This window comes from Bubalus bubalis, chromosome 18 (genome assembly GCF_019923935.1).
Source record: "Bubalus bubalis isolate 160015118507 breed Murrah chromosome 18, NDDB_SH_1, whole genome shotgun sequence".
In the NCBI taxonomy this organism is placed as follows: Eukaryota; Metazoa; Chordata; class Mammalia; order Artiodactyla; family Bovidae; genus Bubalus; species Bubalus bubalis.
This window is the reverse complement of record NC_059174.1, coordinates 64,358,569-64,373,926: the sequence shown is the minus strand read 5'-3', so window position 1 is coordinate 64,373,926 and position 15,358 is coordinate 64,358,569. Positions and strand designations below refer to the sequence as shown.

The following is a 15,358-nucleotide window of genomic DNA, read 5'->3' as shown; positions in this document are numbered from 1 at the left end:
AAAGAGGCTATGACAAACCTAGACAGAATATTCAAAAGCAAAGACATCTCTTTGCTGACACAGGTCTGTATAGTCAAAGTTAGTTTTTCCAGTAATCATGCATGAATGTGGAAGGTGGACCACAAAGAAGGCTGAGCGCCGAAGAATTGATGCTTTCGAACTGTGTTGCTGGAGGAGACTCTTGAGAATCCCTTGGACTGAAAGGAGATCAAACCAGTCAATCCTAAAGGAAATCAACTGAATATTCATTGGAAGTACTGATGATAAAGCTGAAGTTCCAATACTGTGGCCACTCATTGGAAAAGACCCTGATGCTGGGAAAGATCAAGAGCAGGAGGAGAAGGGGGGCGACAAAGGATGAGCTAGTTGGATGGCATCATTGACTCAATGGATATGAGTTTGAGCAAACTCCAGGAGATAGTGATGGACAGGGAAGCCTGGTGTGCTATAGTCCATGGGGTCACAAAGAGTCACACACAGCTGAGTGACCGAGCAGCAACAATGGTAACTCTATTTTTAGTTTTTTTAAGGAACCTGCATACTGTTTTCCGCAGTGGCGGTGCCAGTTTGCAGCCCCGCCAACAGTGTAGGAGGGTTCCCAAGTGTGCGACTTACATCGTCGGCCCTCCTCGGTGGTGGCACCTGACACTTTGACTCCTCCTGAATCACACAGACATATATGAGTTATAAAATCTTCTCCATTTTGCACTACTGTGGATGACAACTAAAGAAAATTAAAAGGACTTGTGAGCTTCCCTCAGAACTGACCAGTGACCTTGAGAAGAAATTGCAAAGGCGAGCTCTTTTAGTCACAGCACTGTGCCCTCAGATGCATAACTCCTGACAGTACTGGATAGGATCCTGTTTTTATTTACAGTTGTTTTGTTTTTTCGACCACACCCAGTGGCATGTGGGATCTTAGTTTCCTGATCAGGGCTGGAACCCATGCCCCCTGCACTGCAAGGTGAGGTCTTAACCAGCGGACCTCCAGAAGTCCCTATCTACAATTCTCACATTTTGAAAACATGGACTTTTTGCAATTAATTTTAATTTTTTAAGTACTGCATCCAAATATCATTTGTCTTGACCACAGAACTTTTAGCATCCCCCCCCCTTAAATATTGCTCCCTAGAAATGAGAATCTCATTTGCCTCACCCTAATCCTGCTGCTTGACTTCCCTAGTGGCTCAGATGGTAAAGCGTCTGCCTACAATGTGGGAGAGAGACCTGGGTTCGATCCCTGGGTTGGGAAGATCCCCTGGAGAAGGAACTAGCAACCCACTCCAGTGCAAAAAGTCAGATACAACTTACCAACTTTACCTCACTTCAATCCTGCTGCTAGTTATTAATTAAATAAGAAAAGGCTACCACTTCAAAAGATAAGTGAAGAATATGAAAAAGCAATTTCAAAGAGAATAATATGTACATAACAAACATGGGGGGGGGGGGGAAGATGCGTAAGAGCAATACTACTCAAAAATGCACTTGTTCAGGTGTAGATGTTGGTATAAATAATTCAATCTCGGGGGACTTCCCTGGTGGTCCAGTGGTTAAAACGCCTTGCTTCAAATGCAGGGGGCATGGGTCTGACTCCCGTTTGGGCAACTAAGATCCCACATGCCAAGGGGCACAGCCAAAAAATAAAAGTAAGTAAATAAATAATTCATTCAAAGGAAGAAAAGATCCTATCTAGTCCTTGCTGGATTAGATGGGTTTATACTTAAGTAAGTGGGTGGGGCCAAACAGGCTGCTCATATAAAAGCCAACCAGCTAGTGCTGCTTACCTGCCTTCTGCTGGAAACAGACTTGGGAGCTCCTTTGCAGATGGGTCAAGACAGTCCTTCAGACAGTAAGTTCCTCACGCTTCAGACTGCTGTGCTCTTTTCCTTGGTTAGTGGGGAGGGGGAGGGGAATTGGACTGAAAACATACTGAGCTTATGAGAAGGTATGGGAGTCCCATTTTTCAAGCGTTTAAATAACTGTGCTAGGTAAGAGAAAATTGATCCCTCATGTAATATGAAACCATGCTGTTTTCTCTGCATCTGAGCATTGGGAATTTCAAAACCATGGAGGCATGCAAGAACCAGACAATACAGGAGGAGGGTGAAAACAACTGAACAGTACAAAGTGTTGTTTCGAGAAGGGAGATGGAAGGGAAAAATTGATGGGAAGAAGGAAGAGGAGCTACGTGCTGTGCTGTGCTAAGTTGCTTCAGTCGTGTCCGACTATTTGCAACCCCCTGGGCTCCTCTGTCCTTGGGATTCTTCAGGCAAGAATACTGGAGCGGGTTGCATTTCCTTCTCCAGAGGATCTTCCCTCCCCAGGGATGGAACCCACATCTTATTGGCAGCCAGGTTCTTTACCATTAGTGCCACCTGGGAAACCCAAGGAAATGATGGGGGTCGTCAAAAAGTCCTGAGACCAGTAAGTTTTTGGAATCGAAGTAGCTTTCAGATTTCTCTCTCCAGACTGAACTTGTCTCCTGAACTTCAGCTCTGTGCATCTAACTGCCTGTAATAGGTCTCTCAAAATCAACATGTCCCAAATGGAACTCCTTATGTTCAGACCCAAATTCCTCCTCCTGTTCTCCTTGCTCACCAAATATCAACTGTTTGTGCCCCAAACCTAAGCGTTCTTGACCTTGTCTTTCTCTCATAGGGCTACCCTGGCGGCTCAGATGGTAAGGAATTTGCCTGCAATGCAGGAGACCTGGGTTTGATCCCTGGGTAGGGAAGATCCCCTGGAGGAAGGAATGGCTACCCCCTCCAGTGTTCTTGCCTGGGGAATTCATAAGCTACACCTAACCAGGCTGAGAATCCTGTTGGCTTCAACAAAACACTTAAACATAAACCATCGTCGCTGGATTATGGCAAGAATTGATCTCTCTGCCCCCATCCTGGCCCTGATTCAATCTATTTTCAACTCTGTAGCCTCTGTGATCTTGTCAAACTGTCTGATCAACTCTTCTCACTGTTGGCCAGCCAAGATCGCTCAGTCGTGTCCCACTCTGCAACCCCATGACTGTAGCCTGCCAGCCTCCTCTGTCCATGGGATTTCCCAGGCAAGAATACTGGAGTGGGCCACCATTCCTTTTTCCATGGGATCTTCCTGACCTAGGGATTGCACCTGGGTCTACCTGAGAAGCCCCACCATACTAGAATCAAAGGCACATGGCCTCAGGAGGTCCCATATAATCTGCCCACTTGGAGGTCTAAGACCTCATCTGCTCCTGGTTCATTTTCTCTTCTCCAACCCTCCTGCTCTACCTAGCTTATTTCTCCGTCATTTTTTCCCTCATTACTTTGTCTTGTGTGTAAAATTCCATTACGGGAATATACCAAGTTTTACTTATCCATTCTCCTAGCAATGGGTGTTCAGTTGCTTCAGCTTACTACAAAATACCATTCTGAAAAATGTCATGGAGATGTATTTGGGGTTAGAATTACAAATTATTCTTTGTAATCCACTACAAAGAAATGGATTTGGGGTTAAAACTACCTACTGTTGTTGTTTAGCCACTCAATTGTGTCCGACTCTTTGCGACCCTATGGACTGTAGTCCACCAGGCTCCTCTGTCTGTGGAATTTTTCAGGCAAGAAATACTGGAGAGGGTTGCCATTTCCTTCTCCAGGGGATCTTCTTGACCCTGGAATGGAGCCCTTGTCTCTTGCGTCTCCTGCATTGGCAGGCGGGTTCTTTACCACTAGCGCCACTTGGGAGACCAGTGTGGAGGCTCCTTAAAAAAGAAAAATAGAACTACAATATGATCCAGCATGTTCTTTTCTGTGAGGTGTCAACCAAAGCAACTCAGAATCCCTAAGTTTCCTCTTTGTATGAGTCCAGCTCCAAACAAACCTCTAGCATTCACAGTAACTTTTCTTTTCATCTTATTTAGTTTACCAAGCCTAATTCATTCATGTTCCAAAATGAATGCCCAGGTTTTCCAGCTTTGGCTATTTTAATGAGCTGGTCCTATCACTTCATGGGAAATAGATGGGGAAACAGTGGAAACAGTGTCAGGCTTTATTTTTCTGGGCTCCAAAATCACTACAGATGGTGACTGCATCCATGAAATTAAAAGACGCTTACTCCTTGGAAGGAAAGTTATGACCAACGTAGATAGCAGATTCAAAAGCAGAGACATTACTTTGCCAACAAAGGTCCGTCTGGTCAGGGCTATGGTTTTTCCAGTAGTCATGTATGGATGTGAGAGTTGGACTGTGAAGAAGGCTGAGTGCCGAAGAATTGATGCTTTTGAACTGTGGTGTTGGAGAAGACTCTTGAGAGTCCCTTGGACTGCAAGGAGATCCAACCAGTCCATTCTGAAGGAGATCAGCCCTGGGATTTCTTTGGAAGGAACTCCAGTAGTTTGGCCACCTCATGCGAAGAGTTGACTCATTGGAAAAGACTCTGATGCTGGGAGGGATTGGGGGCAAGAGGAGAAGGGGACGATAGAGGATGAGATGGCTGGATGGCATCACTGACTCGATGGACGTGAGTCTCAGTGAACTCTGGGAGTTGGTGATGGACAGGGAGGCCTGGCGTGCTACGATTCATGGAGTCGCGAAGAGTCGGACATGACTGAGCGACTGATCAGATCTGATCTGATCATATCTAAGATCATGCAACATGGCATGTATTCCCTATTTGAAGATTCTACTGAATGTATGAATTGTGTTCACCCCATGGTGTTTAAAAAAATATTTGTAGGGGGATTTCCCTGATGGTCCAGCAGGTAAGAACCGGTGCTTCCATTGCAGGGGGTACAGGTTCAAGCACTGGTCGGGGAACTAAGAGGCAAAAAAAATGGAAACTGATCCTATTTGTTGAGGGCAATGAACTTCAAAATGAGTCAATCTGTACTAGGAATTCTAACCAGAAAACCTGAAAGGAGCTCAACAATACCTGTAACAGGAGCTCTTTGTGAGTTCAAATGTCCATCATTGTCATGACATCACCCGCATCATCCTGACTTACATTGCTCTTGATCCATAGGATTGGGACACATCAGTTTTTCATGTTTTTTTTTTTCTTTTTTCTTTTTTTTAAACAGAAGACATATGTCCCTAGTCATGACCTTCAGGTCAACTAAGGAAGCGTCAAGAATCACCACCCTTGTGCACTTAAGGGCTTTATAATCGAGGGTTCTTTCCATCTGGGTTCTGGTGGATTCAGAATAAAAAGAGGAAATGAAAGACAAGCTCCAAGCTGAAGCATGAATGCATACAATGGCCATTTAATGCTTCTCTCCTCTGATTTATTGGTCTCTCTTTCCCCAGAGACCATGGCGACAAAGTGTAGACGCAGCCGTACCTCGTTCACAGAAGAGCAGTTGAAGATCCTCGTCCAGGCATTCAGCCAAAACCCTTACCCTGGCTATACTGCCAAACAGAGACTTGCCATGGAAATCAACACTGAAGAGTCTAGGATCCAGGTACATTCCAAGTTCCAGATCTCCAGGATGAGAAGCAGAAACTCAGGGTGGGAATGGGGGGGTGGGGACTTATCTGGTGGCCCAGTAGCTAAGACTCCGAGCTAGATGTAAGCGAGACATAGCTACACGTGTTTGTGTCAACTTAAAAAAGCAGTCACAACCTCAAAGTTGAGAGTTAGGTTTTTACTCAGTGGAAATTTTTAGGACTTCAAGCCCGGGAGGCAGCATCTCAAGTAACCCTGAGAGAACTGCTCCAAGGAGGCTATAGGGGAAGAGGGAGGAGTCGGGTTATATTTGTGCTCAGTCCCGTCCGACTCTTTGTGAGAATACTGGAGTGGGTTGCCCTTTCCTTCTCCAGGGGATCTTCCTGACTCAGGGATTGAACCCACAACTCCTTTGTCTCCTGCATGGGCCAGCTGATTCGTTCCCAGTAGCACCACCTAGGAAGCCCCATGTTATAAAGAAGTTGCAACAAAGGGCGAGTAGTCTGAACATCCAAAGGATTTTTGTGATTTTAATAAAAACAGATATCCCAAGTGAAGGAATTTGGCGTTTTTCTATGTATGAGAAGGTGCAAGAGTCTGGGCTCACTGAAATCATTCCTTTCATACGCACCTCAGCTGTGTGACCAATATCCTGTGTTTTCGCATATCCTGAGCTCCCTTGGGGCTCATCCTAAGGAGTGGCTGGGATCTGATGGCTGTTAGATTCCAGGTATTTTCTCCTTTCTGAGCGCCCTGGAGGGCTGGAATCGCCGATGAATGTGACATCCTTGTTTACTGATATGGCAGGAGATACTCCACTTGCATAATTTTTTGAGAATGCACACCTCAAAATTCAAGGAGAGTGAAAATTTTTTTCCCCAAAAATTTTAGTAATCGCAAAAGTTATTAACGGAAATTGGTACAATGTTTCTGGAGGACAATCTGTCAATATGCATTAAACCTGAATGTTCATGACATTTGACAGCATATCATTTTAAGGATTTTTTTTTTTTTTGCCAAGAAGATAACTTATGATGTTTGCAATAATGTAATTGCGAGAATATTCACAGCATTTTGTGCTTCTTCTTTTTTAATTAAGTTTTTGGCCATGCTGCCTGGCATGCAGGATCTTGATTCCTCAACCAGGGATCAAACCTGGGCTCCCTGCAGTGGAAGTACAGAGTCTTAACCACTGGATCACCAGGGAAGTCTTAGCATTTTGTGATTCTAATAGAGAGCTGTTGGAGAGAAACCTCTATTCAAGAATAAGAGGAGGGACTTCCCTGGTGGTCCAGTGAATAGGAATCCATGTTTCCAATGCAGGGGCCTTGGGTTTGATCCCCAGTCAGGGAACTAGATTCCACATGCCACAACTAAAGATCCCATGTGCCACAACTAAGACCTGGCACAGTCAAGTAAATCAAAAATAAAATATAAACAAAGAAAGGGGGGTGAGGACCATTCATTGAACACATATCATGAGCCTGTGTGATAAGGGCGTTGAGTGGAGTGCCTTGCTTGACCCTCAGAATGAACTCCCAAGAATGTTGCTCATAACCTCTCTTCCAAATGTGGACACTGAGAGTGAAGGAGAGTGGGCAAGAAATGTGCAGATACACCTTCAGAAAAGAGGAATGGTGTGAAGACACACTTATTCCAGGGTGTAAAAGCCAAATAGGTCATCTAGGTGATGTGGTCACAGATATCAGCAAGTGTCTGATGACGTGGTAAGATGCCAGAGGAATGATGGATGATGTGAGGGCTAACCTTCTCCTTTCAATGCATTCTAGAAGACCAGGGAATAGCAGACTGGTGTGTGTGCGTTCAGTTGTGTGATTCTGTGCAACCCCATGGAATGTAGCCTCCAGGCTCCTCTCTCTATGGGATTTCTCAGGCAAGAATACTGGAGTGGGTTGTCATTCCCTTCTCTAGGGGATCTTGCCAACCTAGGGATGGAACCCATGTCTCCTGGATTGGCAGGTAGATTCTTCACCACTGTGCCACCTGGGAAGCCCAGGTGTAAAGTTGCAGATTCAGGCTGGACAGAGGTCTTACACGCAGAATAATTACAGCATCCATTTATTAACTTAAAAAGTATTACAGGGGACTTCCCTGGTGGTGCAGTGGGTAAGACATTGCCTTCCAATGAAGGGATGCAGGTTTAACTCCTCACTGGGGAGCTAGAATCCCACGTGCCTCATGGCCAAAAACCAGAATGTAAACAAAAGATGCAATGTTATAACAAATTCAATAAAGACTTTAAAAATGGTCCATATAAAAGATCTTTTAAAAAAAGAGATTATTAGAGCAAATTGTGCTGGGACCAGGTCATGAAGATGCTGAATGCCAAGCCTTTATCTAAGGCTTAGTTGAATGTAACCAGGATCGGTGATAATCCTGAGTTTAGGGTTCATAAGAATCACTGCCCACCCTCCTTTTGGGGGCCATGTCATGGCACGTGGGATTTTAGTTCCCTGACCAGGGATTGAACTCATGCCACCTGCAGTCCTAACCACTGGACCACCAGGGCAGTCCCAGAATCACTCCCTTTGGAGAAGAGCAGCAATGGAGCCAAGATGGCATAAACATATTTAATTCTCTCATTTTCTTTTCCTCTCTTAGATATGGTTTCAGAATCGAAGAGCGAGGCATGGATTCCTGAAGAGATTCAAGAAGAACTTAGACCCAAGCAAAGACCACGCCTTCCCCATAGAGAAGATTCAAGGTAAACAGCCTGCTCCAGCCCTGCTCCCCACCAGAGCCTCCTGGGATGCAAGTGCCTCTTGAGAGTGGTGCCACCTAAAGGAAACCATCTCTTCCTCTCTCTGCCTTGTAAGAGGAGAGTGGGAAAGGAATGTTTCCTCCTCCAGGGTTTCCTGGTCAAGGCATCCCAGGAGCAAAGGGTTCAATGAGGCCCCTGGAAAGTCTCCCCACAAGGTCCAGATATTCTGAGTCTTAGCTTATTTGCACTGGAGTCTAGCAATTTAGCCAAATACTACTGCTTCTCACAAGAGATGTGGGTTCAAGGCCTGGGTCAGGATGATCCCCTGGAGGAGGAAATGGCAACCCACTCCGGTAATCCCACGGACAGAAGAGCCTGGTGCCCTACAGTCCGTGGAGGGTAGGACGCGACTGAGCACACACTCTTCTAGAACCTCCCACCTTGAATCACCTTCTCAAGGAGTGACAACAGATTCCAAGTTAGATGGTGAGAACATGTTTCGGTTCCTCATCCGAATATGTAAGCTGATCCCAAATGTTTCTCTACCTTCAATCCTATCCCTGCTCCAGATGGAACAGACAGACGGTGTCGTACCAGCTACACTTCCTCTCAGTTACAAACTCTCAAGAATGCGTTCACAGAAAACCCTTATCCTGGGATTGACTCCAGAGAGCAACTTGCTGAAGAAATTGGGGTTCCAGAGTCAAGAGTCCAGGTAATCGAAAAGGGACTTGATACTGTGTGTACATAATGAGACATCTTTAAATGATTTCTCCATCAGGGACTTATTCTCATAGACATCATAAGCAGGACAGATGAAGACTTCCCTGGTGGTTCAGTGGCTAAGTCTTCATACTCCCAATACCTGGGGTGCAGTTCAATCCCTGGTCAGGGAACTAGATCCCACATGCCCCAGGCAAGAATTTGCATGCTGCAACTATGAAAATCCCAACCAAGTGCTGCAACTAAGATCTGGTGCAGCCAAATAAATAAAATAAATATGAAGAAAAACAAATAGCATAATATGTTATAAATGAAACAAAGATGAGCAGGACAGATGAAAAATGGGGTTTCTGGCTTGAATAGTTCTTCCCCAAGGGCTCAGTAGGTGAAGAATGCAATGCAGGAGACACTGGAGACTCATGTTCAATCCCTGGGTGGGGAGGATCCCCTGGAGGAGAAAATGGCAACTCACTTCAGTATTCTTGCCTGGAAAATCCCATGCACAGAGAAGCCTTGTGGGCTACAGTCCATGGGGGGTTCTGAAGAGTTGGATATGACTGAGCATGCATGCACCCATGGGATAACAATGTCTTCCTAGAAGACATTACCCTATTCTGGGTCATAGAGTAAAATCAGGCATTTTTGAGAGGAAGGAGAGAAGTGGGAAGAGAATTCCAGGCAGAGAGAAAAGCTGAAATACAGGTATGGCCCTTTAGGAAAGACTTGGCCATCATGGTCAACAAAAGAGTCTGAAATGCAGTACTTGGATGCAATCTCGAAAACGACAGAATGATCTCTGTTCGTTTTCAAGGCAAACCATTCGATATCACAGTAATCCAAGTCTATGCCCCAACCAGTAATGCTGAAGAAGCTGAAGTTGAACGGTTCTATGAAGACTTACAAGACCTTTTAGAACTAATACCCAAAAAAGATGTCCTTTTCATTATAGGGGACTGGAATGCAAAAGTAGGAAGTCAAGAAACACCTGGCTGCTAAGTCACTTCAGTCGAGTCTGACTCTGCGCGACCCCATAGATGGCAGCCCACCAGGCTCCCCTGTCCCTGGGATTCTCCAGGCAAGGGTACTGGAGTGGGGTGCCATTTCCTTCTCCAATGCATGAAAGTGAAAAGTGAAAGTGAAGTCACTCAGTCGTGTCTGACTCTGTGCGACCCCATGGACTGCAGCCTACCAGGCTCCTCCGTCCATGGGATTTTCCAGGCAAGAGTACTGGAGTGGGGTGCCATTGCCTTCTTCAAGAAACACCTGGAGTAACAGGCAAATTTGGCCTTGGAATACGGAATGAAGCTGGGCAAAGACTAATAGAGTTTTGCCAAGAAAATGCACTGGTCATAACAAACACCCTCTTCCAACAACACAAGAGAAGACTCTATACATGGACATCACCAGATGGTCAACACCGAAATCAGATTGATTATATTCTTTGCAGCCAAAGATGGAGACGCTCTATACAGTCAGCAAAAACAAGACCAGGAGCTGACTGTGGCTCAGACCATGAACTCCTTATTGCCAAATTCAGACTTAAATTGAAGAAAGTAGGGAAAACCACTAGACCATTCAGGTATGACCTAAATCAAATCCCTTATGATTATACAGTGGAAGTGAGAAATAGACTTAAGGGCCTAGATCTGATAGACAGAGTGCCTGATGAACTATGGAATGAGGTTCATGACATTGTACAGGGGACAGGGATCAAGACCATCCCCACGGAAAAGAAATGCAAAAAAGCAAAATGGCTGTCTGGGGAGGCCTAACAAATAGCTGTGAAAAGAAGAGAAGTGAAAAGCAAAGGAGAAAAGGAAAGATATAAACATCTGAATGCAGAGTTCCAAAGAATAGCAAGAAGAGATAAGAAAGCCTTCTTCAATGATCAATGCAAAGAAATAGAGGAAAACAACAGAATGGGAAAGACTAGGGATCTCTTCAAGAAAATCAGAGATACCAAAGGAACATTTCATGCAAAGATGGGCTCGATAAAGGACAGAAATGGTATGGACCTAACAGAAGCAGAAGATATTAAGAAGAGATGGCAAGAATACACAGAAGAACTGTACAAAAAAGATCTTCATGACCCAGATAATCACGAGGGTGTGATCACTGACCTAGAGCCAGACATCCTGGAATGTGAAGTCAAGTGGGCCCTAGAAAGCATCACTACGAACAAAGCTAGTGGAGGGGATAGAATTCCAGTTGAGCTATTCCAAATCCTGAAAGATGATGCTGTGAAAGTGCTGCACTCAATATGCCCGCAAATTTGGAAAACTCAGCAGTGGCCACAGGACTGGAAAAGGTCAGTTTTCATTCCAATCCCAAAGAAAGGCAATGCCAAAGAATGCTCAAACTACCGCACAATTGCACTCATCTCACACGCTAGTAAAGTAATGCTCAAAATTCTCCAAGCCAGGCTTCAGCAATATGTGAACCATGAACTTCCTGATGTTCAAGCTGGTTTTAGAAAAGGCAGAGGAACCAGAGATCAAATTGCCAACATCCGCTGGATCATGGAAAAAGCAAGAGAGTTCCAGAAAAACATCTATTTCTGCTTTATTGACTATGCCAAAGCCTTTGACTGTGTGGATCACAATAAACTGTGGGAAATTCTGAAAGAGATGGGAATACCAGACCACCTGACCTGCCTCTTGAGAAATCTGTATGCAGGTCAGGAAGCAACAGTTAGAACTGGACATGGAACAACAGACTGGTTCCAAATAGGAAAAGGAGTACGTCAAGGCTGTATATTGTCACCCTGCTTATTTAACTTGTATGCAGAGTACATCATGAGAAAGGCTGGGCTGGAAGAAGCACACGCTGGAATCAAGATTGCCAGGAGAAATATCAATAACCTCAGATATGCAGATAACCCCACCCTTATGGCAGAAAGTGAAGAGGAACTCAAAAGCCTCTTGATGAAAGTGAAAGTGGAGAGTGAAAAAGTTGGCTTAAAGCTCAACATTCAGAAAACGAAGATCATGGCATCCGGTCCCATCACTTCATGGGAAATAGATGGGGAAACAGTGGAAACAGTGTCAGACTTTATTTTTCTGGGCTCCAAAATCACTGCAGATGGTGACTGCAGCCATGAAATTAAAAGATGCTTACTCCTTGGAAGGAAAGTTATGACCAACCTAGATAGCATATTCAAAAGCAGAGACATTACTTTGCCAACAAAGGTTCATCTAGTCAAGGCTATGGTTTTTCCTGTGGTCATGTATGGATGTGAGAGTTGGACTGTGAAGAAAGCTGAGCACCAAAGAATTGATGCTTTTGAACTGTGGTCTTGGAGAAGACTCTTGAGAGTCCCTTGGACTGCAAGGAGATCCAACCAGTCCATTCTGAAGGAGATCAGCCCTGGGATTTCTTTGGAAGGAATGATGCTGAAGCTGAAACTCCAGTACTTTGGCCACCTCATGTGAAGAGTTGACTCATTGGAAAAGAATCTGATGCTGGGAGGGATTGGGGGCAGGAGGAGAAGGGGACGACAGAGGATGAGATGGCTGGATGGCATCACTGACTCGATGGACGTGAGTCTGAGTGAACTCCGGGAGTTGGTGATGGACAGGGAGGCCTGGCATGCTGCGATTCATGGGGTCGCAAAGAGTCAGACACGAGTGAGCGACTGACCTGATCTGATCTGATCTGAATACTTATAACGAGGGAATTGCGGGGACTTTCAGGATATGAAACCTATCAGTAAATCATAAAGGTATTTGTACAAGATTTAGAATTTTGAGGGACATCTCTGGTGGTCCAGGAGTTAGGACTCCATGCTTCCACTGCAGGGACACGGGTTTGATCCCTGGTTGGGGAACTAAGATCCCTGCAAGCCACAGACACAGCAACAACCGCCCCCCCAAAAAAAAATTTCAGAATTTTGAACTTTATCCTGAGATGTGAGAGACTTTCCTAGATGTCATATGGAATGTCAGTGGTTTGAGAATTATGCCTAAAAGAAACCATCTCTTCCTCTCCTTTACCTTATAAGATAAGCAATGGTGAGACTTGCATGACATCAATTTTTTTTTTCATTAAATCTCTTTGTTTTACCTACTTAGATTTGGTTCCAAAACCGAAGAGCCAGACTCCGTATCCAGAGAAAAAGAGGCCTTGAAGAAGCTCTAGACCAAAGACAAAACCAGGGACAGGATCTCTGATATGGGAGAGTTCAAGGTACTAGCCTGCTGTTCCCACTGTGACTCACAGTCAGTCTGCTGAGTGCCAGTTATTCCGCGTGGTGGACTCAGCTCCAGCTTCCTCTGGACAGTGGATGAAGTTTCCACTCAAGCGTGCCTCCATGGGGTCAGGGGTGGTCGCAGTCCCCAAGGCTCTTCCCAAGGTTGTAGTCCTCCTGAGGAATTCCACTGCCCGCTTTTCAAGCTCTGAACTGGAACCCAGAAACCCTGTTAGTATGTGAGCTTGGTTTATTAATATTGTCCCTAGTCCTGGCACATGGTAAACAATCAGATTTTGTGGAAGGTATGTCTGAGTTACTGGCAGAATGAATCCTCAGGTGTGTTCTGCCAGGGCTGGCTAATGCACGGCTTTCCCAAGGGGTAGGAGGTTCCACATTTGACTGGAACGCTGGAAAGAATCGACCACCATTTTTGTATGTGTAAACTGGTTTCTTCAATTTTTCTTTTCCCTTTCTGCTTTAGGTATACAGAATGGCACTCCATAGTGACTGTTTTATTTCTCTGGAGCCAGAACAAAGTGAAAAGGGAGACAGATTTGGTGTATTTGATGTCATCAGCCTGGACTCCACATTAATTATCTTCCTTAACATATCCCTCTAAATATACATTCAGCTTCAGCTTCTGGAGATGGTAAAGAGGACTTCAGGAGGCAGAGACAGACGATACAAAGAACCATGCAGCCCTAGTGACCGAATCCAGATTCAGAGTTCAACTGATCTTGAGGACAATAAAATAATTATAAATAATATCTTTTTTTTTGATCATCAGAATACTACTGATTCAAGCAAAAATCATCAAAATGTGTGGTATCATGATTTTAATCAAACTGCTGCTGCTAAGTCGCTTCAGTCGTGTCCGACTCTGTGCGACCCCATAGACGGCAGCCCCCCAGGCTTCCCCGTCCCTGGGATTCTCCGGGCAAGAACACTGGAGTGGGTTGCCATTTCCTTCTCCAATGCATGAAAGTGAAAGTGAAGCCGCTCAGTCGTGTCCGGCTCTAGTAAACCCCTAAAAGGATGGGTTCAGAGCAAACGTGGAGCAGGGGCAAGCGATGCACTGAAGGGGACATGGACGCTCCGAGCCCCTTGTCACATACCTCACCAACCCTGCGTAGCCATCCGGCTGTTGACTTACATCCTTCAGTAGCCTTGTAATAAATCTGTAATCTACTGACTTTCCTGACCCAAGGAGAAGGGTTCTTGGGAACCTCTGATTTATAGCCTGTTGGTCAGAAGTCAGGTAACCATGTGAACTTGAGATGGTTGGAGGCATTTCTAGCTAAAGAATAGATTTAATCAGAGAAAAGAGAAAAATGCAGCAACAAAGGAAAACAGTCAAACAAGATGAAGGTTTGTACATGGGAAGGTCATGTACACGCTGCTGTATTTAAAATGGATAACAACAAGGACCTACTGTAAGCACAGGAGACTCTGCTCAGTGTTACGTGGCAGCCTAGATGGGACTGGGATTTGGAGAAGAATGGACACACGTATATGGATGGCTAAGTCCCTTCACTGGTCACCTGAAACTACCACTACATTGTTAATTGGCTATACTCCAATACAAAATAAAAAGTTTAAATTTGAAAGAAAAGATGAAATACTTGAGCCATTAAAGTCAGGGAGCTTTAGTTCCTTCACAAGGGCTCTCTTGGGCTTCCCAGGAGGCACTAGGGGTAAAGAAACTGCCTGTGAATGCAGGCATCTTAAGAGCTGAGGGTTTGATCCCTGGGGAAGGGCACGGCAACCCACTCCAATATTCTTGCCTGGAGAATCCCTTGGACAGAGGAACCTACAGCCTATAGTTCATGAGGTCAAAAAGAGTCCAACAGGACTGAAGCGACTTAGCACACCAGGGCTATAGATCATTTTCTGAGCCATATCCTTTAATACTGGAGCCCCCATCAGTTGGAAGAAGTTGACCACATCATGACCAGATTGTAGCCACAACATAAGCTGCTCCATCTTACACAATTCTGAGAGTTTGTCTCAGGGAAATAGGAACAAATTGACCCTGGAACTGAAGATTAACTGTACTTAAAACAACCAAGATGACACTGGTCAGACCACCCATGAAAAACTTCAAGATGACTGTCAGAGATGACGCTACTCCTCTGCATGCAGCCACCCCTCTCCACCTGTGCATTCTTGAAATTCTTTTTTTATTATTATTTTTAATTTAAATTTATTTATTTTAATTAGAGGCTAATTACTTTACAACAGTCTCTTGGTTTTGCCATACATCAACATGAATCTGCCACGGGTGTACACGTGTTCCCAATCCTGAA

At 44.8% G+C, this 15,358-nt stretch overlaps 1 protein-coding gene across 5 annotated transcripts; it reads left to right on the top strand.

Annotated features, from left to right (window-relative positions):
• Positions 1-1,725: 1,725 nt before the first annotated feature.
• On the top strand, positions 1,726-13,817 carry DUXA (double homeobox A). Of its 5 annotated transcripts, none has more exons than XM_044931745.2 (6): positions 1,731-1,849; positions 5,280-5,434; positions 8,041-8,143; positions 8,710-8,855; positions 12,934-13,048; positions 13,684-13,817. In XM_044931745.2, exons 1-5 carry the CDS (start codon positions 1,825-1,827, stop codon positions 13,030-13,032), a joined length of 528 nt encoding a protein of 175 aa, XP_044787680.2. In that variant the 5' UTR covers positions 1,731-1,824; the 3' UTR covers positions 13,033-13,048; positions 13,684-13,817. The 5 variants fall into 5 exon arrangements, 3 of the variants coding, with proteins under 3 accessions (XP_044787681.2, XP_044787680.2, XP_044787679.2); XM_044931744.2 differs by having other exon boundaries at positions 1,732-1,849; positions 13,534-13,817; XR_006546161.2 differs by lacking the exon at positions 8,710-8,855 and having other exon boundaries at positions 1,728-1,849.
• The last annotated feature ends 1,541 nt before the right edge of the window (positions 13,818-15,358 follow it).

Excerpts from the sequence above, each read along its gene's own strand:
- DUXA (XM_044931745.2), top strand. The coding sequence starts at position 1,825 with ATGGGTCAAGACAGTCCTTCAGACA. Across the intron at positions 1,850-5,279 it reads TCAAGACAGTCCTTCAGACA|AGACCATGGCGACAAAGTGT; the intron begins GTAAGTTCCTCA and ends CTCTTTCCCCAG. Across the intron at positions 5,435-8,040 it reads CTGAAGAGTCTAGGATCCAG|ATATGGTTTCAGAATCGAAG; the intron begins GTACATTCCAAG and ends TTCCTCTCTTAG.